The following is a 27,329-nucleotide window of genomic DNA, read 5'->3' as shown; positions in this document are numbered from 1 at the left end:
GCTTTTATATTCAGAGGGAGTGACCTTGGATGCAGCTGTAGTGCTTGGCATCAGACAGGGGCAGTTTTACAGGTTGCTAGGACAACTTGTGGGTATTTCTGAGGGGATATTGGATACAAGAAAAGTCTTAGTTGTTGAGAGGGAGCAGGTGGCAAGGAAGAGTGATTCTTCAGGTACTGCCAAGAGCCTTAGCTGGTATGCTATGACATTGTTAGGCGCTCATGATTAGGATCCTAAGAGCATGGTTATAAGGAGCAAGTCTTTAGATCAGATTCCGCAACATGTAGCAAAGAAGTCTTCTAGTTTAGAGGGTGCGGCTACAACAACGGATGACGTGGTGGTGTTGGAGACAGATGCCGGTGGAGGAGGTTCTTCTAGAAGTACCTCCTTTGCTAAGAGGGAGTGTTGAGTTTTGTAGCCCGGAAGGTAATTCTAGTCTTGTGTCTTGAATAGAAGGACTTCGATTTGCCTCTTTAGGAGCTTCCATGCAACATGTAGAGTGTGCAAGTGAGTTGCACGCATGCGAATGTGTTATGTGACATGCATGAAATGTGCATGTAAAGCAAACTAAATTTATGACTTGCACTTGAGTTAAAGTAGAGAAAGCTAAAGATAGGATAGTTAACTAAAACAAAGTCACTAATCTTTAGTTAACTTGATGAGCTAATTTTGGCCATCAATCTTAGCTTAGGAAAGTTATAAAGTGAGCCTAAAGTGAGGAGCTAACACAACAACAACACAAGATTGATAAAGGCTTCTTAGTGAGCATGTGCTAGTCTAAGAGAGTGCAGTGAGGTTGGTGATCAGTTTTGTATTTTCTCAGTTGGGCCATTATCCAAAGACAAGAGCCCAAGTAAGTTCCGTTTTTAATTTATTAATGAAGAACTGTTGATTGGGCAGAAATCTATTTATGTGTATGTGATTCAGATCGAGTAATTTTGCTTCCGCTAAATATTTTGGTTAGGAATCTAGTTGTGTATTTGTTCAGTTTTTAATTGCTTGGAATTAAAAACTGGGTGTTGGGTTCGGGGAAATTCTAACACCCATGAAATAATTAGAATGTCACAAGGCTGTCATGTCACCACAACAATCTTCTTCATGAGCACCCTCCTTCATCATTTCACTTGTGTCACAACATTCGATTCTCACGAGATACAATCAAAATTTTCAATCATAAAATATTTAGTTGTCTAAATGTGCTTCATTCAAAAGCCAGATCTCATAAACACGAGACTTTTAATCATGCCGTTGGGCTCCCTTGCAGGTGGTAATATTATGTCATGCTGGCTTTTATCTCACACCCAATTCTAGCATTCTTCCTACAATCCGATCTTTCAATCAACGAAACAACTGTCAATACTCATACATACAATCCTTTCATTGCAAATATTTACAACCTTCTGAAGTGATCTCATAATTATTGCACATTTAATAATTCTATCACCTCCATCTGATTTCAAATAGATTGAAATGAAACTATCATAGCATCATATGTGTGCATCACATTTATTCTAAGCATTTCATAATACAATCAAACTTTTATTCAAGCATCGCAAAGAATCATAATTGAGAGATACATATTTTAAATTCATGAGTAATTTAGTTCTCAATTTTGTTTTGCATGTGTTGTCGCTCAAATTGTATAGGCACTGCGACAATGACTCAAGGTAGGGGTTTCCACTCTGATCCCTGCCCTCTCTGTTCTAACTGTCTCTCAACAACAAGATATGGGGGGTAGTCCCTATGAAATAAGGGAATGCAAGACCTATTGGCAACCAACAAGTCCGAGAGACACGATTGAATGGCCTAGCCACTTGGTTGATTTTAGCAAGTTTTTAAGATTTGATTAGATTTATATATGAGACTAATGCTTTATGGAGTCAACTACTTGCTTTAGATCGATTAGAGACCCAATGACTAGATGAACAACCGCTGCTTAAGGAATGCTTATCTATCCTATATGAAATGCAAGATCTTGGTTAATTTTAGTCATATTCCTAGCTAAGTAAATCCCTTAATCCCTAGCTATTTTGAGGCTAGTCTCTAAAGTAGGTGGTAGAGAGAAGTCAAATTGAAGCAAGCAAAGACTTGGTTAACGATACCTCTCCTTGAAATCTAACATACCTGGTGCCTCTGACGCTACAAACACTGTGGCTCTAACGACTGCAAGGTCACCATTTTAACCAATGTTGCACGACTCGTACTCGTATAAGACTCGGGAACGACCCTTATAAGACTCGTATAAGACTCGTCAAAATACAAAAAAACTTAAAATATGGTAAATTTTAAGCACAAAAAAGAAACTAATGACAATTCCAATCCTTATAAGTTATAAAAACCACAATATATGCAATAATTCATAACATCATCTCATATCTATAAAAGTACAACATAACATATTCGATTTTTGTAAGCAAAACATTTAGATACTGAATAAGAAAAGGACTCATGATTCCATAATTAAAATAAAAAATGTCAGCAAGTTCAAAATTCAAATACATATGTCATAAATGATAAATGATTGTCTCATAACAATCTTGAGTCTCATCACTCATGGACGACCACGCCTAAAATAAGCCCTCGTGGAGCTAGTGGTAACATCGGAAGACTGAAGCAACTATGAGGCAGGTGTATTTGGAGTCTCCATTTGAGATGGCAAACTAGAGAGATCCTCAGTCTCTTCATCAAGCCAACTCAAATCAGGGGCCTCCTCCTCCACAACCCAATCAGACTCTAAATCAATAGTATCCAATAAAATTGGATTTGTATCCTTTGGTTGCACTTGTTTTGTGAGCATTTGAAGGTTGTAGTAGATGAAAACCAACTTCTCCAACCTCTCATGCTCCAACCTGTTTCTCTTTTTGTTGTGGATGTGGTCAAACACTGACCAATTGCGCTCACAAGAAGAATCATTGCAGGGTTGACTCAGAACTTTGATGGCGAATTCTTGTAATTGTGGTACCTCAGTGCCACAATCTATCCACCAATGAGCTATAAAAAAACAACAACAAAGGTTATCAGTTTGCAATGCCAAACATATAAAAGAGAACTAGCAAAATTACAAGCTGAGTTCTAACAATTTGCACTTACAAGACATTTTCTTGTCCTTGAGACGTTGGCTTGAGTTGAATCCAAACATGCCAGATGCTTCCTTGTACATATCTTGTTTTATGTTGATTTTGTCCTAAATATCTTGATCTGGGAACATCTTCTCAATGCATATCATGGCACCTCTCATCACCTCGGGATCTCTTTGAATGCTAGACCCCTCATTATAGAATAAGCTTGGATTGAGATATGCTCTTGTTGCATGCAATGGTGAATGTAGTTGCTTGTCCCACCTGGAATCAATAATTTTCCATATAGGGAGATATTTAGATACATTTCCTTTATAGAAAGTCTTGATGGCCTCTTTGGCCTTGTCCATGCCCTCATAAATATATCCCATTGCAGGGTTCTCTCCATCCATCAATCTCAAGACTTTCACAAGGGGCTCAGTGAAGTTGACAATCTCAGTGACTTTGTCCCACAAACTATCAACAAAGACAGATGTTTTCACAGACATTGCTTCTGGTTTTGTGCTATCTTTCCAAAATACCCATTGCTAGCTACAAAACATTCTTCTCAAAGCTTGGTACTCATACAAAAGGCTTTGGAGGGAAAGAAGGTTTGTAGCAAACCGTGTGACGGCTATGCGACTAAGCTCACCCTGTGTGAATTCCCTCGTAAGATTCAACACCCAAGCATGATTAAAAATATACTTGGTAATTTGCTTGCATTTTTGCACAACATCTTGCACCCACTCCAACTTCCCAATGTCCTCTAGCATCAAGTCTATGCAATGGGCAACGCATAGAGTCCAAAAAATAGTGGGATATTTGGCACAAAGCAACCTTCCAGCTACCACATAATTTGCTGCATTGTCCATGATTACTTGGACAACATTGCAACCTCAACTTCCTCCACCACATCAGCCAACAATGAAAAAATCAAATGTGCATCTTTTACATTTGCAGATGCATCAATGGATTTTAGGAACATGGTTCCTTTAGGGCAAGCTACAACAAAATTTATTATTGTTCTACCCCTCTGATCTGTCCACCCATTAGACATAATTGTACAACCTGTAAATTTCCATGAGCTTTTAATGCTCTCCAATTGTTCCTTGACACACTCAAGCTCCTCATCTAGCTCTTTCCCCCTAAGTGCATTATAAGATGGGGCTTTGTATCTAGGGCCAACACTTGCAATGGCATCCACCATGGGCTGATAAAAATAAGACTTTGCATAGTTGAATGAAAGATTGTTATGGTACCAAAACCTCCTCATTGCCATATCTGCCTCCTTCCTCTTCTTTTCATTGAAACTGTCCAAGGTTGGTTGAGATCTTGGAGTTGTACGAGGACTGAAGAAAGAAGAGGTTATACTCCTATTTGCCACAACACTTGAAGAGGAGTTATCAATACCTAGACTTTGAAATTGTGTTTCACTCTGAGATGAAGATCTACCTATCCCAACAATCTCATCCTTCCTTCTTGCCCTCTTAGAACTTGCTTCTTTAATGGATTCCAAAGCAGCGACCATTTCAGTAGTGACTTCATTAGGGCAACTTTGACAACATCCCACACCATTCCCAAGAATTCTAGCTAGGTGGTATTTCAGCGTGTTTATGCTTGCATGCATTGTGGCATTGCAATAATTGCACTTGATATTGTGGTCATTGCCGACAATGATTTGTTGACCTTGTGCCCATGTCGGATCACGAGACTGTTTGAAACCCTTTTGTGGCATGGTGACAAAATCTGGAAGAAATATATATATATATATATATATTATTATTTTTTTTTTTTTTGGTTTTGATTTTTTTTTTTTTTTTTTTTTAATTTGCAATTTTTTTTGGCTGTGGCTGAGAAACTCAGCGACAGGCAAGCCCAAACATAAAAAATTTTAAATTTTTTTTCAAACATAAATAAAATTAAAAACAAAAATGAATACATGGAAAACATTCTAACTAGGTTCATGAAGCCTACTTAAAGCTTAGTCTGATCCGATGAAGCCTCTTTTAGCCTTCTCCAACAACTCCTTCAACCTCTTTTAGCTTCACTCTCAACACTCACACAAATTAGCCGAACACTCAAATGACAAGTGAATGAGAAATGGAAGGGAGAGAGGTGCTTATAAAGCATTTTTTCCCTCCAATTTCCCTTTCCCTCCACCTCATTTCCAAAAAATAAAAAACAAATATTTTATTTTTGCGAAATTCTAGACTGTTTGTGCCTTTTCATGCCCGATGGGTCCTATACGGGTTCGACAAGGGTCTAATGGGTTACTTGCGGGTTTGAGATGGGTAGCCGGGTCTTATGGAAAACCCGCCAGGTTCGAGTCTAGACCGTGGGTTCTATGCGGGTGACCCAGCCTAGCCTTAGACCCATCCTTACCCGCGGGTTTAATGCGGGTGGTGCTTCACTAGTTTTAACCACTAGAGAGGCTCTATCCTTTGCAAGCTATAAGATAAAAGGTGATCCTATCTTTCTATCAACCAAGCTTAGACTTGGAGGTAAATTGATTAATGCACAACTAGGTCTACAATGCAATGCAAGATGATTGAGTGCTCCTTAAGGTGAGATTACTTATGATCTTAAGTACTTAATTATAATTAATCTTTAGTTATGACAATGAGTACTTAAATGACAAGCAAATGGTAATCTCAACCACAAAGGAAATGCTTAACTCAACAATGCCCAAAAGATGCAAAGATAACCAAGAGATAATTGCTTAAGAACTAGAGACAACAAGGTAGAAGCTCTTAAGAATCAAAACACCAATATGCCAAAAGCAAAATTATCATTCACAATAGATATTAACCATGAAACAATAACCATGAAACAATAATGACAATGATGGCAAGGATATTAGAGCACTTATCCACTTAGAACAATTAGCCAATGATCCTTTATAGACAATGTAAGATGCCAATGAAAGATTGCTTAAGAGAGAGAGACAATTATATGATTGATGCTCCTTACACAATTAGCAATTCCACAAGATATCACAACGCTAATTTCATGTAAATAACTCTTCAATGTTAATTGTAAGAGAGCAAGAGATGCCAATATCCAACAACTCCTTGAATTATCAATTAAAACAATATTAACCATTCAACAAGATATTAGATCTTAGGATTATGACCTGTGAGTGAGCTTATTAAGTGCAAATTTGAAAATTTAGAGATTATGGAACTCACAAGAAAACACAATGTTAGATTTCCTTGAGCAGTATTACCAACTTGCCAATAAACGCTCTAATGATAGAGCATTAACAAACATAAAGAGCCTTTATGCAATTTTATGTTCCAATGAAATTAGATGAGCAAGAGAAAAACTTTTATGACAACAGTGAGTTAACTAATGCCAAAACAGTCCCATAATTTATCTCTTTCTTTTGATTAAATAAAGCACTCTATTTGCGAAATACAAGTAGTGAGGAATGCAAGAAAATGTAAGAAATGAATGCTTATGCCACTGCTATCAAGTGTTTAGATGGATGAAAAAAAAAACAGAGAGGAAACAAGGGTTTGAAAGGGAAAACCACTAGGCCTTTACGCCTTGGAGATGACACACATGCTTGTCCAAAATTCTTCTAGTGAAGTGACCTCCCACAACAACAAAAATTAGCCCAAAATATCTGTAAACACCAAGAGATAGAGGCAAAATCAAACGATAACCCAATTCAATGACTGAATGAGGCAAGGGCAGCTAGGAAAAGGGGAACGCTAGGCCTAGAGAGGCTAGCGTTAGGGCTAGAGGAGGGTAGCAAGGCCAAATAGGCTTGCGACTAAGGGAAAAGGCCAAGAATGCCCATGGCAAGGGCAACAAGAGGCCTTTGGGGCCTGCGGCAAGGAAGAGGAGGCAACCGAGAGGGAAGGAGGGGCAACGAAGCGAAGAGGAGGCAATCAAGAGGGAAGGAGGGGCAACGAAGGGAAGAGGAGGCCGAAGGAAGGCCTTAAAGGTCTGCGGTCAGGGCTAAGAGGCCCTAGAGAGGCAGCCGTGAGGCATAATAGGCCTGCAGCTAATGGAGGGAGCCACTAGGAGGCCGAGGTCTTTAGAGGGTCATACGACACCCTAAAAGGGAAGATGAGGCCTCTAAGAGGGCCTAGAAGGGGACGAATAGGGTTGGAAGGCTTAAATTTTTTTTTGATACGTTGCAACAAAAGTTATCTCTGCCAAATAGCTGCGAAAATGCTGAATGTTGGGCCTGCAAATTCAATGTAGACTAAATCTTGTCCTCAAGGGCCTAGATCTAGCTCAAAACACTAGCTAAAATTTTCTTGATTAGCTTGAATCTCACTTGCACAAATGAAAACAATTTTTCCCAAAACCCCAATATATACAAAAAATTAGAATAAATTCCAAAACCCCAATCGCTGCAAAACAAGGGTGAGAAAAAATATTTTACAAAATTACATGTACAAAATATGTACAAATATACAATGCTTGTCAAATAAATATTTTTTGAGAAATACATTTTTAAATAATGACAATGGATCAATGTGTTTTGAAAGTTTTAGTATTAACCACAACTTTTAGTGAAGTAAGACAATCACATAAAAATTCCCAAAGCCCAAACAAGGTCAACTCTTCTCCAAAGTCTGTGAACTTAGAATCCAAGAGCCAATGTACTTGCAAATCTTTATATATTTCTTCAAACAAACTTGTTAGATGTATGGTGAATTAGATCATCTAAGATAGACCCAAAATCTACCAATAGAATGTTCTTATCATCGACAAATGAAATAACAAGCTTATATAAAAATTTAGCACAATATAGGAAAACACATAACCAACACGTACCATAGATCAATGGAGAAATAACACCATGAAATGAAGCCCAAAGTCTTATTATGATTTCAAACATTCCTAGTAGATCAATGGATCAATACCAGCGTTGCAAAATAACATAGACCAAAGCCAAAATTTTCATCATGACTCGAGAAGCAAAATGCTTTCTAATTTATAGAGAAATCCTCCAAGTGAAAAATAATGGCTAGTTGGCTTCATCCCTGTCAAAATAATTTTGAGTGTTGATAAAAATTTGATGATCTTTTAATCTCCACTATTGCAAATATTTATTTTTGAGGAATTTCCAAATTTCTCTTTAAAACCATTTTTATTAATCTAAAAATAAATATTTTGGATTAATTTCCCCAAAATTTTGATTTTGACTTAATCACCAATACCTAAGAGCTCAATTTTTCTTAAAATATCCATTTTTGCCTTGGCGGGGGACCTCCAAAAATTAACTTCTTTTTTATCAACGAAAATTTCCACTTGGATAAATTATTTTCTCTATAATTATTTTTTTTCACTCTGTTGACCACTATGTGTCAACGACCCATAGCAGTACACCCCATTTTTCGCAAAAGGGATAGCACTTGATCGATGTGTACGCGTCGTCCACCTATCATCATCAGCTTGATTGTCATGTTGTAATGTAAACCCATTCTGCATGTATATGATGTAAATAATATCAACATATCTGTGTCGTGTATGTAATTGCCTAGGTAAAACTATTTTTCTAGTAGCAATCTACATTCTGGGAGGTTTTTTGTCTCACCGATTCATTCCCGGATAATCGGCAGAGTTTTCCTTTAGCCTTATCCCAAAGTCGGAATGAATTTTGTCTCCAGGAACTTAGGCGAGTCCTAGTGTTATAGATCGATTCTGTGTAAAAGTGATTTGGGAATAATCCTAACTACTTGGTTAGGTTATTCTATTACAAATTACTTAGTCTGCTGAATTATATTTGTGTCACAGAACTGGGTAGTTTGTGAGGGTCTTTTGTGAATGAGTTTTTTCCCTTGAGATGTAAAAAATGTAAAAATCATGATGTAAAGTGTCTTGAGGTTTAGAAAAATAATTTATTCCCTCATAGGTTAATTAACTAAATTTTCTGGCCAAAATTAATTAAAATCCTAAGCCAGAAATTTAATTAATTATAGGTCCTAGGTAAATTTAAATTTTCTAAAGGAAAAATTCGTGGGTCCTAAAAATTAAAATTTTAAAAGGCCCATGGATTAAGGTAAATTGATTATTTTGCTAAATTTTAGGCCTTTGGTTCCTGCGGTTAAGTCAAAGTCAAAATTTTGAGGAAATTAATTCAAAAATTTAATTTTTGAATTAATTAAAATACATTTAATTGAAGAATTCGAAATTTCCTCAATAATTAAAATTTCGACAGATGAAATTAAAAGAAATTTTGATCTCATCAATGGTCGAGATTACTTTGACAAGGATCACTTGAACTAGCCGTTGGAAGATTTATCTTTAAATAGGAGGTCAGTTGTCAGTTGAGATCCGATCTCTGGATCGTGTACTAAGCTCTTAAGCTCTCTTGTATAATTTTTTGAATTAATGCAAAAGTCTTTGGGGTTTCAACGTGCTGTAGTGTTTCTCTTTATGAATTTATGGTAACATTGTTTTAATTTCTGCTTAATATTATGTGAAAAATATCAATCAATAACTCTCTTAGAATAATCTGAATACATGTATCTTATTCAGTTTGTTGGATCTAGGGTAACATTTTTAATTTTGATTGAAGCAGCAGGTATCTCTATTTCTTCATAATTTTATTGTTGTTCTATTTCTCTACTTGATTTGATGGTTGATCTAGTTTTGCAGAAGATCTCTCAGGTTCGAATTGAGCGTTTGGGGATAGTCCTTGGTTGGACCAGTCAACCCTCAACACATATTTTCTGAAGAGCCTACTTCATATAAGCCTCAGGATTTATCTAACGATAATCTTTTTTCTGCATGGTGTTTTTGGGCTAGTACCTTTCTAAAATTTCAAAATCTTTTAAATATTTTGTGGAAATTTTGATAGATCTGACTATTAAGAGCCTAAAATTATCAGATCTGGGAGCAGAGTTGGACTCATACTCCTAAGATCTGATAGATCTGTAAATTATTTGTATAGATCTGTAAATTATTTGTGTAGATCTGTTATTTACTTGTGTAGATCTAAATTTTTATAACATAATTTTGAATTTTAACACTTTGGGTTTTTTGGATTTTCTCTATTTTTATACATATTGGATATTGGGTTTTTCTCTTTTCATTTGTGCAGGAATAGATCTGATAAATTAGCCAAGAAAATCTTCAGATCTGAGCTAGATCTAGACCTTGGAGGGCAAGATCTGGGCTCAAAGATTGTTTGCAAGAATAGATCTGAGAAATCAGCGAAGTAAATCTTCAGATTTGAGATTTTTCAAGCAGATCTGGGGGTTTTGAAACAGATCTAGGTCTTGGAGGGAAATATCTTATCCCAAATCTTTTTACAAGGCCAACCATTAAAGATTTTGCAATAAATCTAAAGATCTGAAGCAAAATAAATTTTTTTAGAACAAGGGTTTCAAGTTTTGGGGCTCCTAAGCCCAGATCTGCCTTCTCCTAGCTCAAGTGCTAGCTCTCATTGGCACTAGATTCCCTTTGCTCCATTTCTGATTTGAATATTTGATTTTCTGAAGTTAATCATTGGTGGGTTTTTGCAGAAAATTTGGTAAAAATTTGTGTTTCAGGTATATAAAAATTTTGGTCAACTTGGGCAAGTGATCTTCAAGGCTTAGGGCCTAAGGGTTTGATCTCTAAACCACCTTTTTTCTCACTGTTTGCTACAACAGTCATATATCTTTCTAATAGTGGTGAAAAACACATCTAAGTGGTTTGAAATTAACTAAAAATTTGCTAAATACATTAATAAGTCGTTTATGTTTGATGTGTATCAAGTATTTGGCCTAGATCTATATTTTGGGTCACTGTTATCTCTGAATAATTCTGTTTCTGAAGTCTGAAATATAACAGTGGAAAAATTTCATGTGGGTTAGCCTAAAATCAGTTCCTACATTGTCTAATACATTAAGGAATTAATTTTTTGAGTTGGGCATTCATCATTAGGTTTATTTCATATTTTAATTGTTGGCTGTAATAAGTATATCAGATCTGATATAATTCCGGAAATCACATTATATCAGACTGAAAATTTTTGATAATTCATGTGGGCAAGTTTGGAAAAATTTCGGTAAATTTTTGGCATAAAGATATCATTGATAGCTTACTGTTTTCATTGTCATATTGCTGTTGTCATAAAGTTTTTCTTACTGCTGTCCTAAAAATTAATTTCTGAAAATTAAATACTTTGTCATGGAATGTGATAAAATGCATATCTTTTGTTTCATAAATTGAATATTTTTTTGAGCGTCTGTTGACATTGATATCGAATTGCAAAGTTGTTTTTGTTCTCTTTGAGCTAAATTGTATCAAGAAGATTTGAAATAAGCTGGTGTTTTAACTATAATATCTTCAAGAGTTTATTTTCTAAGTCTTCATCTAAAAAAAACGAGCATTTCATTTGAGTAATTGAGGGCTTTTGCAGCATAAGTGTTTTTTTATTCTCGAGTCTAACTTCATCTCATCTTTCGGTGCATTTGTATATAAGTCAACTTTGCATAGATAAAATTTACTTCCAAGCATAAGCTTGGTCGATAGATAGATAGATCTCCATCTGTCTTTTCTTGAGAAGCCTGTTTTAATAGTACTTAAAATGGTGACCTTGCAGTCGTCAGAGCCATAGTTCTCTGCAACGTCGGAGGCACCAGGTATGTTAAAATTTCAGGAGAGGTACCGTTAATCACACCTTAGTGTGCTTCTTCTGATTTTCTCTCTGCCAATTACTACGAAATCAGGCTCAACATAGAAAGGATTGAAGGGTGCACATTTAAATAGGCATTTAACTAAAATTAACCAAGATTCTTGCATTTCACATTAGTTTTAGGATCTGCATTTCATATAAAATAGTCATTCATTTAAGCAGCAGTTGCTAATCGATTACTTGGTCTTAATTTCCCTAGCAAGATTATTGACTCTATAAGGCACTGGTATCAATCGTTTAAAATCTAATCAAATCCTATAAGTCTTGCTAAATCTTAATCAAGTACTTGATCGCTTCACTGTGTCTCCCTAGCTGGTTGGTTCCCAATTAGTTCTTCTTCATTCCACTTTTCCATAGAGTCTACCCCCCTTAGCCTGCTGTAGGGAGACAACTTAAACAGAGAGATTGGGGATCAAGGTGACAGCCCCCGATCTGAGCCGTTGTCGAGGTGCTTAGACATTCTGTGCGACAATATTTTTGGCGCCGTTGCCGGGGATATTTTATTCTCAGTGTTTCAACGACATTTCCTCATCATTCTTCTCATTTATCATCTTTTCATTTGGGCCGGCAACGACAACATTTTTTGGCGCCGTTGCCGGGGATATTTTATTCTCGGCGCTTCTAGGACATTTCCTCATCATTCTTATGATCTTTATCATTTTTAACGGCAACACCAACATTTTGGCGTCGTTGCCGGGGATATTTTATTCTCGATGCTTCAACGACATTTTATCTTCATTCTCCTCATATCATCTTTATCATTTTTACCGACAACGCTAACATTTTTGGCGCCACTGTCGGGGATAGAGTTTTTTTGTCCTTGGTCCTCACGACATTCATCTTTCATCTTTCTCATCTCTCATTCGAGCCGGCAAAGTCAACACTCCTTGGCACATCTCATCTTTTCCACCATTCATTAGCCTGTCAAGCGGCACAACATTTCCTGGCGTGATTTGATCTTTTCATCGCCTTATCTTTTGTCATCTCATCTATCGTTTCATCTGCACTTTTAACACCTGAACATTTCGGTTCGTTTCTTGTTTGGGTGGCGACTCCCCTTCTTTCATTTATTATTTCTTAGACAAGAAGCCCTCCCCTATATCCAATGGCTTTTTCCTTTTCTAGAGCTAGACTCATGTTCAAGTGGCGACTCTACTTCTTTCATTTCTTACAAGAATTTCTACTAGAAGTTTGCTTCTTGTAGATCCCTTGATTTTCTTGAGCAGGTGTCTCTCTCTATCATCCATTTGGTTCCTCATTATTCCTTCAGGCAATTCATCATGGATGATTCGTTTACCCCGTGTCATTTTACTGATTTTCTCCATGATATTCCGGAAGTGGCCATTCATAAATTGTCTTTGTTCTCGGGTGGTGATTCAGTCGCTGTTAGAAAGCATCTATGCAGGTTTACTCATACAATACTCAGATATTGTCGATCTCCCCAATATGATCATGAAGATGTCAAAATGCGTTTATTTTCCTTTTCTTTAGAGGGTGATGCTTTGAATTGGTTTAATAATTGCCCTGAAGATTCTTTCGCTTCTTTACAAGACATCATCAATGCTTTTAAAGATAGATATGGTTATCAAGATAGCTCGCCTTGTGCCCCTAAAAAATGCAACAGAATGAAAGTGATCTTGTGAAAGATCCAGCTATCAATGAAAGATTTCAAAACAATTCTCCATATCAGAATGTGCCATCCACTTGCACCATCACAGATCAAATCCATGACAGTCGGAAAACAGGGACAAGTTGTCAAATCAGTGTCGATAATGAAAGGGAAAATGATAAGCAAATTATAGAAGAATTAATGTGGCTGCTAAAAAATATGGAGCTTAATCAAGAGAAATTTGTAAATGATTACGTCAAGGATATGAACACCCACCTGGAAAAACGTGATAAGGAGATGGAAATCATGAAAATTAAACACTCTGATCATGTAACCACCGTAGTAGAAAAGTGTGCTCAAAATATGGAGGATATGAGGACCGACATGCAAAAGGAAATGGAAACCATGAAAGCTAATCACGGCAGAGAAATTAATTCTATACAAAGCAAGTTATTAGCCCTAGAGGAAGATATGACGTTCATGGATTTTAATCATTCAAATCACGTGATTGCCATGGAAACAAGCTATCAAGAAGAAATAAGTTCGATTCAGAACAAATTGTCAACTATGGATGAAGAAATGACCATCATGAGGTTTGATTATAATAATCAGTTAGCTATCATACAAGAAAATCATGAGAAAGAGATAAACTCTCTGCAACATTGCTTGATGACCATAAAAACAGATAATGAAAAAGTAATAAAAGATATGGAAGCTAGTCAAATATGTCTTCAGAATAATTTATTGAACATGGAGGAAGACCATGCCAAGGAAGTCAGTGCTATGAAGGTTGAACACTCTAACTAGATGGATGCCATAACAATACAGGTACAGAAACTTCAGCATCAGTGAGAGGATGAAAGAAACAAGGAAACATCAACAGATCATAAGCCTCCCTATCTGCTGCAGCAAGCTCCATTCTATTATGAGTCCTTTGTTCAATTGAAAAGTGGCTAATTGAAGGTGACCTAGATAAAATGGAAATTAATAATCAGGTTGATGTTCACATGGTTAATCCACTAGTCATAGAAGATAAAGTTATAACTCATGACACTTGTGAGACTGATCCATCATTCTTGACAGAGCAGATGCAGAATGAAGAGAGACATGTCATGCATATCTTACATACTTCATCTGAAAGTTTTGAAACAGAATGTTCCACATCCACATCATCAGTGATGTAACCTGCCACAAAGAAAAAACACAAGAGAAAGAGAATGAGAAAGCGATTTGATGCATCAGATGGCTGCAAACAACTTGATTTTCGGATAGGAAAAAGTCCTACTATATGCAGAATTGGACATGGCACATCCGACAGATTTGCTTGAAAGCAGACAAATGCTCAGTATGCACTATATTGAACGCATCTGATGCCATGGGGCATCTTTGTATTGTATTTCTAACCTTATGCCCTATTATTTTAGTATTTCATTTTGTAGTTAGATTTGGTTTTTCATGTTGTTAGAATAGTTAATAAATGAAGAGCTTATATCTTTCCCGTGCTTAATGTTATATGATGATTTTTGGATGGACGCTACTTATGTTAAATTCTGTGTTGCATGGACGCAGATTCTGGATTCTCACATTCCTGCAGTGCAGCAACGTGTCCCCAAGTAGAGCCAGATGTTGACCACTACGTGTCAACGACCCATAGCAGTACATTCCTTTTTCGCAAAAGGGATAGCACCTGATCGATGTGTTCGTGTCGTCCACCTATCATCATCAGCTTGATTGTCATGTTATAATGTAAACCCATTCTGCATGTATATGATGTAAATAATATCAGCATATCTATGTCGTGTATGTAATTGCCTAGGTAAACCTATTTTTCTGGTGGCGATCTACATTCCGGGAGGTTTTTTGTCTCACCGATCCATTCCCGGATGGTTGGCAGAGTTTTCCTTCAGCCTTACCCCAAAGCCAGAATGAATTTTGTCACCAGGATCTTAGGGGAGTCCTAGTGTTACAGATCGAGTCTGTGTAAAAGTGATTTGGAAATAATCCTAACTAATTGGTTAGGTTATTCTATTACAAATTACTTAGTCTGCTGGATTATATTTGTGTCGCAGAACTGGGAAGTTTGTGAAGGTCTTTTGTGAATGGGTTTTTCCCCTTGAGATGTAAAAAATGTAAAAATCATGATATAAAGTGCCTTGAGGGTTAGAAAAATAATTTATCCCCTCATAGGTTAATTAATTAAATTTTCTGGCCAAAATTAATTAAAATCCTAAGTCAGAAATTTAATTAATTATAGATCTTAGGTAAATTTAAATTTTCCAAAGGCAAAATTCGTGGGTTCTTAAAATTAAAATTTTAAAGGGCCCAGGGACTAAGGTAAATTGACTATTTTGCTAAATTTTAGGCCTTTGGTCCCTGGGGTTAAGTCAAAGTCAAAATTTTGAGGAAATTAATTCAAAAATTTAATTTTTGAATTAATTAAAATACATTTAAATAAAGAATTCAAAATTTCCTCAATAATTAAAGTTTTGACAGATGAGATTAAAATAAATTTTTATCCTCATCAACGATCGAGATTACTTTGACAATGATCACTCGAACTAGCCATTGGAAGATTTATCTTTAAATAGGAGGTCAGTTGTCAGTTGAGATCCGATCTTTGGATCGTGTACTAAGCTCTCAAGCTCTCTTGTATATTTTTTTGAATTAATGCAAAAGTCTTTGGGGTTTCAACGTGCTGTAGTGTTCCTCTTCATGAATTTATGGTAACATTGTTTTAATTTCTGTTTAATATTATGTGAAAACTATCAATCAATAGCTCTCTTTGAATAATTTGAATACAGGTATCTTATTCAGTTTCTTGGATATAGGGTAACATTTTTAATTTTGATTGAAGCAGCAGGTATCTCTATTTCTTCAGAATTTTATTTGTTCTATTTCTCTACTTGATTTGATGGTTGATTTAGTGTTTGCAGAAGATCTCTCAAGTTCGAATTGAGCGTTTGGGGATAGTTCTCGGTTGGACTAGCCTACTCTCAACACATATTTTCTGAAGAGCCTACTTCATATAAGCCTCAAGATTTATCTAACGATAATCTTTTTTCTGCAGGGTGTTTTTGGGCTAGTACCTCTCTAAAATTTCAAAATCTTTTAAATATTTTGTGGAAATTTTGATAGATCTGGCTATTAAGAGATTTAGATTATCAGATTTGGGAGCGGAGTTGGATTCATACTCCTCAGATCTGATAGATCTGTAAATTATTTGTATAGATCTGTAAATTATTTGTGTAGATCGGTTATTTACTTGTGTAGATCTGAAATTTTGTAACATAATTTTGAATTTTAACACTTGGGTTTTTTGGATTTTCTCTATTTTGTACATATTGGGTATTGAGTTTTTCTCTTCTCATTTGTGCAGGAATAGATTTGAGAAATCAACCTAGAAAATCTTCAGATTTGAGCTAGATCTAGACCCTGGAGGGCAAGATCTGGGCTCAAAGATTGTTTGCAGGAATAGATCTGAGAAATCAACCAAGTAAATCTTTAGATTTGAGATTTTTCAAGCAGATCCGGGGGTTTTGCGACAGATCTAGGCCCTGGAGGGAAATATCTTATCCCAAATATTTTTACAAGGCCAACCATTAAAGATTTTGCAATAAATCTGAAGATCTGAAGCAAAATAATTCTTTTTAGAACAAGGGTTTCAAGTTTTGGGGCTCCTAAGCTCAGATCTGCTTTCTCCTAGCCCAAGTGCTAGCTCTCATTGACACTACATTCCCCTTGCTCCATTTCTGATTAAAATTTTTGATTTTCCGAAGCTAATCATGGGTGGGTTTTTGCAAAAAATTTGGTAAAAATTTGTGTTTCAGGTATATAAAAATTTTGGGCAACTTGGGTAAGTGATCTTCAAGGCCTAGGGCCTAAGGGTTTGATCTTTAAACCATTTTTTTCCTCTCTGTTTGCTACAACAGTCATATACCTTTCTAATAGTGGTGAAAAACACATCTAAGTGGTTTGAAATTAACTAAAAATTTCTTAAATACATTAATAAGTCATTTATGTTTGATGTGTATCAAGTATTTGGCCTAGATCTATATTTTGGGTCACTGTTATCTCTGAATAATTATGTTTCTGAAGTCTGAAATATAACAGTAGAAAAATTTCATGTGGGTTAGCCTAAAATCAGTTCTTACGTTGTCTAATACATTAAGGAATTAATTTCTTGAGTTGAGCATTCATCATTAGGTTTATTTCATATTTTAATTGTTGGTTGTAATAAGTATATCAGATTTGATATAATTATGGAAATCACATCATATCAGGTTGAAAATTTTTGATAATTCATGTGGGCAAGTTTGGAAAAATTTCGGTAAATTTTTGGCATAAAGATATCATTGATAGATTACTATTTTCATTGTCATATTGTTGTTGTCACAAAGTTTTTCTTACTGCTGTCCTAAAAATTAATTTATGAAATTAAGTACTCTATCATGGAATTGTGATAAAATGCATATCTTTTGTTTCATAAACTGAGTATTTTTTTGAGCATCTGTTGACATTGATATCGAATTGCAAATTTGTTTTTGTTCTCTTTGTACTAAATTGTATCAAGAAGATTTGAAATAAGCTGGTGTTTTATCTTCAAGAGTTTATTTTCTAAGTCTTCATCTAAAAAAATGTGAGCATTTCATTTGGGTAATTGAGGGCTTTTGCGGCATAAGTGTTTTCCCATTCTCGAGTCTAACTTCATCTCATCTTTCGGTGAATTTGCATATAAGTCAACTTTTCATAGATAAAAATTTACTTCCAAGCATAAGCTTGGTCGATAGACAGATAGATCTCCATCTATCTTTTCTTGAGAAGCCTGTTTTAATAGTACTTAAAACGGTGAACTTGCAGTCGTCAGAGCCACAGTTCTCTGCAGCGCCGGAGGCACCGAGTATGTTAGAATTTCAGGAGAGGTATCGTTAATCACACCTTAGTGTGCTTCTCCTGATTTTCTCTCTGCCAATTGCTACAAAATCAGGCTCAACACAGAAATGATGGAAGGGTTCACATTTAAATAGGCATTTAACTAAAATTAACCAAGATTTTGCATCTCACATTAGTTTTAGGATCTACATTTCATATAAAATAGTCATTCATCTAAGCAGCAGTTGCTAATCGATTACTTGGTTTTAATTTCCCTAGCAAGACCATTGACTCCATAAGGCACTGGTATCAATCATTTAAAATCAAATCAAATCTTATAAGTCTTGCTAAATCTTAATCAAGTACTTGATCGCTTCACTGTGTCTCCCGAGCTGGTTGGTTCCCAACTAGTTCTTCTTCATTCCACTTTTCTATAGGGTCTACCCCCCTTAGCTTGCTGTAGGGAGACAACTTAAACGGAGAGATTGGGGATCAGGGTGACAGCCCTCGATCTGAGCCATTGTCGCGGTGCCTAGACATTCTGTGCAACAACACACTCTAAATTAATTAATTTTCTGGCTTAGAATTTAATTTAATTTTTGCCAGATAAATTAATTAATTAACACCAGAGGGGATTAATTATTTTTCCACCCTCAAATATTTTAGCCATGGTGTCTAAGTATGAGAGACCATGCACTGAAATATTTTTTACATCAAGATATTACAATAATTCAACCCTTAAAGGGGGAATACCCATTCGTTATAGACCCTCATAATATTTACCCAATTCTGCGACACAATATGGTCTAGTATAGACCAAGTGATTTGTAATAAAATAATTTAGCCAAATAGTTTAAATTATGCCCAAACCACTTTTACAAAGTCTCAATATAACACTAGGATTCACCTAAGATCTTGTCAATAAATTCCACCCTAGCTTTGGTGTTTAAGCTAGAGGAAAAACTCTATTGATTATCTGTGTTTAGAAACATAGATAATGAGGTGAGGTTAAAAAACTTCCTAGGATGAAATTCGTCGCCAAAATTAGAGGCTTACTTAGGTGTTACAAAAATAAATGGTCATACTAGCATCATTTCCATTACAATGTGCAGAATTTGGATTTACAATGATACACCATGTAGCTGACTGATGATTATGATCTTTGAAAAATTTTGATCACTGCTTCCTTGGACTTGTGACAAAATTAGTACAACAACATGTATTACTAAAGTATTTGCAATATTTCACACTGAAGGCTACTTGCGTTAACTTTGAAGCAAAGGATATCAATTTCAGCTGAAAGAAATTCTTACCCAATCCCCTTCTATTTTTAGTCTCGTCCTTAAAATATCATTTCATTTCCTTTAACTTTTTACCTTTTGCTTATTGCTTGCCTCACTTGGCTACCATTATAAGTACTTTTAGCTGAAGACTTTTGAAGGAGTCAAGCTGGCTAGTAGCATGCTGTTGCAATATTCAGCAATCCCTGAAATGATCTCAACCTCACATATTATTCATAGCTCTATCAATGCAGCGGATCACAATTTTTTAATGAAATTTTCATGAAAACATGTGTATTAGGTATCCAATTTACAAATTCTAACATTGTCCTTTCATTTATAAAGTTAACTTTCAACCTCTATTGTTTTCAAATATGATCAGGCTCATAAGCCTAAGCATATCATATGCAAACTAATAGTGGTAGTTAACAACAAGAGATCATTCTTGCACACTTGTCTGATGGATATTCCTTGTGACATGGAATCCATAAGGTAACTTGACTGTATTACCCCAAAACACAGCGAGTATTATTTTTTATTTACGTGCCATTCACACAGTCATCATATTTTAAAAATTAAATTAATTATCCTTTTACCTTGGTGGTTCTCAACAAGTACACCTTTCAAATGAAATGGCATTATTATACCCTTTTCTTATTTTCTCATTATTCACACATCCATAAAATATACAATATATATCGCCAAGCACAATTTCAGTTAGGGAAAACTTTCTTTTTTAAACCATTTTTAGAGTTGTAACATCATTGTCCATTTGGTTCATGTTGATCCAGTCCAGCCCTCTTGACTGATCTTTTATCCTAATCTGCCTTCTAATGTAGTTTTGCAAGGCAGAATTCCAAGCTAATTAGAAATCTCATCATATAAATAACCCAATAAATTTTATCAAACACAGGAATAAGTTTACTTAAAATTTTTAGCAAGTTTATGATCCAACTTTCTTTCTTGTAACAATTGGGGTCCCTTCCCCTGCATTCCTGTGCATATCAACTGTTTATACCAGTGTTGTGAAAATCACGATAACAATAAAAAATTGTGAGTTTTTGAAAATGCTGATATTATCGCCTGATTACTATGATTTTTTTTCTCAAAAATCGCGAAATTATCGCGCTAACTTCAAATTATCGCGATAAGTTTGTAATAATCACGATTCGATCTGATATTATCGTGGGGGGGTTTTATAAGGCAAAAAATGTTTTTTTTTTTTTTTTTTGAACAGACAGTGACAACGGCGTGGATTGGGAGCTGAGGAGGAGAAAAACCTTGGTGGATTGGGAGCTGAGGAGGAGAAACACCTTGGTGGATTGAGAGCTGAGGAGGAGAGGAACCTTGGAAGGCGTCTATTAGGGCAGAGGAGGAGGAAGCTTGGAGATTTTAGCATCCCAAACAAGAGAACTTCGTCTTTGGATCAAATTTCTCCGGCAAACCGTGGTTTCTAGGTATGGGCACCAAATTTGGCCATTTTCTTTTGATTTTTTTCTTGTTTTTGTTTGAGTTTTTATAACCCATTGTTTATCAAAGATTTTTGAGTGGATTTGATGGTGTTTTTTTCATTTTTGTTGCATAGAGTGGAGAAAGTTAATTTTGGATTGAGTTGAGGTTTTTTTGTTTGTTAAATTGTCAAAAATTCAATGTGTTGTGTCATGTATGTAATTTTTTTTTTAATTTTTGTAATTTGCAATTTTATTGTGCCATAGGTTCAACTTCAAAGTTCAAAGTTCATCTTACATTAAAACTCGAGAGTTCAACCAAGTTACAACATGCCAAGGAAATTGGACCCTCTGTAGGAATTTGATGAACCTGATGGAGGATTTGATAGATTGAACTTGACTTGCAAGTTGTGTGGGCATCATATGTCGGGGGGGTTTATAGATTGAAGTATCACCTTGCACAAATTCCTGGATTTGATGTAGGGCCTTGCACAAATACAAATGCGGAAATCATCCGAAGAGCCATGAGATCATTGGAAGAATTAGAGCAAGAGAGAGTGGCCAAAGCAGAAATGAAGAAGCAACTAGCAGGGAGGGTGTTAGGCTCAGGTGAACATGGAAGTGGCACTAGTTCTACTTCAGCATCAATATCTACAACCAACCCGGTAGCTGCCTCATCATTTTTTGTTCCTAGAACCATGCCTGGTTCACAACCATCTATCACTTCAATGCTTAAAAAAAATGAGAAAGAACAAGCTGACAAGTTGTTGGGAAAATTTCTCCTTGGGAGTGATATTCCTTTCAGCGTTGCAAGGAATAATCCATTTTTCCAGTCTGTTGTTGATGTTATTGCAACTGTTGGCCCAGGGTACAAAATCCTTTCTTATGATGACTTCAGAGGCCGGATTCTTCAAGATGAAAAGGTTGACTGCACCAAAAGATTGGAGGAGTTTATGGCATCATGGGCATAAACAAGATGCATTGTGATGTCAGATGGTTGGACCGACCAAAAGGGGAGAACCCTTATAAACTTCTTGGTTAGTTGTCTCAAGGGGACAATGTTTATGAAATCTGTTGATGCATCTTCACATATCAAAGATGCAAAAACTTTATGTGATTTGCTGGATGTGTTTATTTTGGAGGTGGGTGCAGAACATGTCGTCCAAGTCATAACAGACAATGTTGCAAGTTATGTTGCTATTGGCAGGATGCTTATGGAGAGGCATCCTACTTTATTTTGGACATCTTGTGCTGCACATTGTATTGATTTGATGTTGGAGGACATAGGAAAAATTCTCTTTGTCAAAGATATTGTTGAGTCATCAAAAAGCATTACAAAATTTATATATAATCATGCATCTGTGCTTAACTTGATGAGAAAATTCACCAAGAACAAGGAGTTGGTGTGCCCCGCCATTACACGGTTTGCCACCAGTTTCATATCTCTTCAATCCCTCTTGAATTCTACGTGGGATGTGAAGAGAATGTTTCTTTCAGAGGATTGACGTGCTTTGACAATTAGCCGCAAACCAGAGGGAGAGGCCATATGCAGATTAGTTTCATACCAAGAAGACTTCTAGGATGGAGTGGAGGAGGTGTGCACCGTTATTGAACCTTTGGTAAAGGTTCTTCGATTAGTTGATGGTGAGAAGCCCGCAATGGGCTATTTGTATGAGGCCATGGATAGGGCCAAAGAATCCATTCGAACCTACTATGATGATAAGGGAGATGAAGGGTTTCAGAAACAATTCCTCCTATGGGAAGTGATTGATGAACAATGGAACAACACACTCCATCGTCCCATTCATACTGTAGGGATCTACCTGAACCCCGCATTTTCTTACCCATGTGGGTTCGTATTTGATGTTGAGATCATGGATGGATTCTTAACCTGTGTTCAGAGGATGGTGCGATCTCCAGCAGAATGTGCAGAAATCTCCAAAGAAATGGAGATATACAGGATGGTAGGTGGCACATTTGGCTTTGAGATGGCTGTGACTGATAGGACGACTAAAATGCCAGGTATTTTTTAGTTTGTTTCAAATTTCATTGTCTCTTCAAGTTCATAACTTCATATTTTGCTTCAGCTTTCAAATTTAATTTTTTTTCTTATGTTTATTTTATTTGTAATTTTGTTGTAGATGCATGGTGGAGAATCTATGGTGCCAGAGTACCCCATTTGCAAAAGCTTGCCATTTGAATCCTCAACCAAACATGTAGCTCCTCAGGATGCGAGCACAACTGGAGTGTATTTGAAAAAATACACAACAAGAAGCGCAATAGGTTAAACTTAAAACTTAATGCAAATTTCCAATTAATTTTTTGAATTCATTAAACAATATTTTTTTTATAATTATTATTTTATGATCTTTGTACAGGTTGGAGTCCCAACAACTTAATGACATGGTCTACGTTTACTACAATCTTCGATTGTGGGTGAGGCAACTTGAGAGGATACCTGATATTGAGGCCATCTCATTGGATGGGATTGACACCATTGCTGCATGGAGGGTTGAGGCCGAGAGGCCTCTCATGGAGTCTGCTGATGATTGGTTAGAGCAGGAGGTAGTGGAAGGCGTAGAGGGGAGGAGGAGGAGGAGCAATAGGAGGAAGAGGTGACACCACCTAGCTAGGCTACCCCTGCCACTAGTAGAGGACGTGATCTACCTCCTCTAGCTCCTACTTCTTCAGGTTCTAGAGCACAACAGAGTCCACTACCAACTCCACCGGCATCTACATCTAGAGGGAAAGGGAAAGCTATTGCATTTTATCGCAAGAGGGGTAGAGGAAATCAGTAGTATTAGACTTTAGTTATTTGGTTCATTTCATTATATATGACATTATGACTCATGATATGAGATACATTATTATATTTTTTGTTGATATTTTGACGCTGAGTTGGGACTCAGGAGTCAGGACTTACTATTTAGGACATGATTCATTGTTATGTGTGATGTAGCACTAGAAATGATATTACACATCTTATATATTAGTTCTTTTATCATATTTATGTGTCAATATATTTATTTTATGTTGTAGATGCTTATTGAAAAAAAATGAATATTTTTGTATTTGCCGATTTTTTCCTGATTTTTACGATTTTTTTCTGATTTTTTCCCTCACCGATATTATCCCGATAACAATTTTCGCAACATTGGTTTATACACACATCATTTGTCATTCAATTAATGCATACATGATTTATAACATTTTGATTTTGCAACAAATCAAACTTTCTTGAATTCTTGCGTTCAGTACTCATTAGAAATTCATAACAATCAAACCTTCTATATTTACTTCAGCGTTAGCACTTAACATACTTTCACATGCACAAATTTCATTTAGAGTCTTTCCCAAGGTATATAACAACCTTAGGATTCCAAAAATCTTTCTAAATAGTTTAGGAGGACTTTTCAGTATTTTAGAGAGCTTGTGGGAACGCTCCCTCATCTCTCTCTTCTGCATTTCTGGTTGATGGTTCATGTGTCTGGAGTTTACACGAGCTATTCTTTTTTTGTTTGTTGTTAGGGCACTCACGGATCAGGTGTTCTCCGCAGTCCCAACATCTCATTGGTCTTTTCTTCAGTAGAAATTTGAAGGTGTTCTTGTAGCCTTCCGTTGTTTCAGTTTCTTTGCATTTAGTTTAATGCCCATAGCCCCAAAAGTTAAGCTGATATATAAACTTAATACAAATTTAAAAGAACATTACAGGACTACTATACTTCTTTTTACTTTTTCAGCTGATAAGAAAAATAGACAAGCATTCACAGAACCTTAGAGACACTTATTTTTTGGTCAAAATTGACACTGGAAAAACTCACAGGGGGAAAACCAGTACTAAGGAGGATTTTATTAGCTTATCTTAGGAATCTAATTACAACATTAAAACATCACACAAGGGTACTTATCTCTCCCTTGATATTTGAGCCAGACTTCATAGAAATTCATGCCACTGCTTCAGCTTCCCAAATCTGGAAATTTGTGCCACTGACAAAGCTGTTAGAACATGAATTTCGAGCCACTCAGTCAACAATTCACTCCAAAGAATTCGGGCCTCTGACTGATAAAATTTTCCCTTGATATTTGTGCTGAAAACTTCTGCAACCTCCTGGAATTTCGGGCTCCTGCTCCTAGAATTTTGGGTCTGGTGTTTCCTTGATTTCTGCACTGGGTTAACCCTTAAATCTCGGTCTGTTCCCTTGTTTTCTGTGCAGCTGTCAGACCTTGTAGCTTGGGCCTGTCTCTGCTTCAACTAGTGCTGAAATACCTTGATCTCTGTGCAGCTGTTCTCCTCAAACTGTGTGCAGCTCCTCTCCTCAAACTGCGAACTACTGCCGGGCTTCGAAACTCAGGTTTGTCTGCTGTAGATATCTCCTCTCAGCCATGGCTGTCTCAGCCTCCTTCTCTTTCTCCTTGCTCTCTTCTCCAACAAATGCTCGTGAAGAATGAGAGAGCTGCTGCCTTTTTCTCCCTTTTTAGCTTCATTAAGATCGGAGAACCCTAACCCTTTTGATCAAGGGCTGAGATTAAATCTCAACCCTCTAGATCAATTGTGGAGATCATTCCCTCACTTTGCCCCCTTTTTCATGTGGCCCTCTTCATTAACGAACTCCTTAGTCACTTTAAGTTGTTTTTGTACCTTGTACTTTTTCTTCACAAAGTCAACTTAAAAATATAGTGACTTTAATATTAAAAAAGTACATAGTACATAGTACTTCATAAAGTGACTTTATAACATGACTTTAATTTAAGTCATAAAGTCAGTAGCTAAAAGGGTGTTATAAAGTGTTTTCGTAGGCAAAAAGACAAATGCACTAGGAAACACCTCCTTGGTACCCTTTTCTTCAACATAACCAAACCATCACAGAATAGCTTTGTAAAAATTGCCACACTGTCACATAAATTGAGTTACCTTTTCATTTATGTATTTCTAATGTGTTACTTTCTGATGAGTAAACTATATTTTTGGTAAAATTTCACTGTAAATATATAATTTTATCCACAAGAGGTCAACTGCGTTGGTGAAAGAAGGGTAGTGTTATAGTCCACAGCAAGGCTGGATTCCTCAAAGAGGTTGCTGGCACACTCTCACAAGGAAACTGTTGATTAGCGAAGCTGTCTTGGCTGTTAAGTAAGTCCAGGTGTAACGTGCCCGAAGATGGAGTACATGGAAGCACACACAAAGCTGATTAATGGCCACATTTCATTGTAGAATGCTTTCTTGAGTGTATATATATACATGTAATTTGTTTTCTTCCCTACTTCGATAGCAAGGAATACTTATAGTGACTGATATCTTCTATTGAATGTTATATTGTTGAAGTTGGAAGTCGGCGATTCTCCATCTGTGACCAGCAACTCTTGTAAGCTTAATAGAAATTGTTCCAATCCTGAAATGAGAAAACGGAGAACAACAATAAAAAGGTTGAATCACACTTCTGGTTCACAAGAGTCATTCAAGGATCGCACTGGTTTTGCAGAGCTGGAATTGAGGCAGCTTAATATCCTATCACAAATAACAGGACTGGAAGAAACTGTGGCTTGTTGTAGTACAACTCATATTGAAATCCCTGTTACCAACTCCAAAGTTGATTGCCATGATGAACAAAGCAACTTTTCCAAGGTGTTGACAGATAAAGATGGATGTGCTGATGGTATCTGCTTGCAAATCTTAAACATCTTTTTCCAGATTCTCAGGAATTAATCTTTAAAACTTTATTCGTATCTTGCAATAACTTTGAAATGCCTCCTGAACTTCTCTCATATTGAATCTGGAATGTCCAAATGCAGGGCCAAGCACGTCTTCTGGTTGCAGACTCATGGCTGTCAAAATGAAGTTAGTTGGTGAGCCACTTGAGAAACTATTTCGATGGGGTCACTCAACTTGTGTTACGGACTTTACAGGTTCAAAATCATTGTTACTTTTTGGTGGTTATGGAGGTTTGGGAACACATTCACGACAAAATGACATATTGATGTTGGACATTGAAACTGGTAGTTTGAAGAGTCTAAATGCAAGCAATTCACCAACTCCTAGAATGGGTCATACTGCTTCAATGGTGGGACAGTGTTTGTTTATCATTGGCGGCAGGGAAGACCCGACAAGAATCTTGAATGATGTATGGTTTCTTAACATGGATGAATTGAAATGGCATTTGCTTGAATTCAATGGTGCAATATTCCCTTCAAGGTGATTGTTTTCTTATTGAGATGCATGTTTAGCGGAGCATATCTTTTAATGATGGATGGATGTCTCAAATATTTGGTTTTCATTTTATCCTTTAGATGTGCAAGTAATTGCTGCAATCCATAAGAATCATTGTATAATTTTGCATCCTGTAGATACCCGTACGTTGTATTACTTGTTCCCATTAATAGAGCTAGGCTTGGTTCTGAAACCTTGACTGGTGATACTCATAA

General features: G+C 36.3%; 1 protein-coding gene across 1 annotated transcript in view; it reads left to right on the top strand.

The window, feature by feature from the left end:
* LOC149249072 (Met-10+ like family protein / kelch repeat-containing protein) overlaps positions 1-27,329 on the top strand; it is a 258,988-nt gene that overhangs the window by 36,122 nt on the left and 195,537 nt on the right. Inside the window, 2 exon segments of the mRNA XM_089458607.1 lie at positions 26,233-26,563; positions 26,700-27,099. Coding sequence (XP_089314733.1) covers positions 26,233-26,563; positions 26,700-27,099 — 731 coding nt within the window.

Source organism: Pinus tabuliformis, chromosome 7 (assembly GCF_031772625.1).
Source record: "Pinus tabuliformis cultivar Carrire ecotype Pingquan chromosome 7, CPIR1, whole genome shotgun sequence".
Lineage (NCBI taxonomy): Eukaryota > Viridiplantae > Streptophyta > Pinopsida > Pinales > Pinaceae > Pinus > Pinus tabuliformis.
This window is presented reverse-complemented; position numbering and strand designations above follow the sequence as displayed.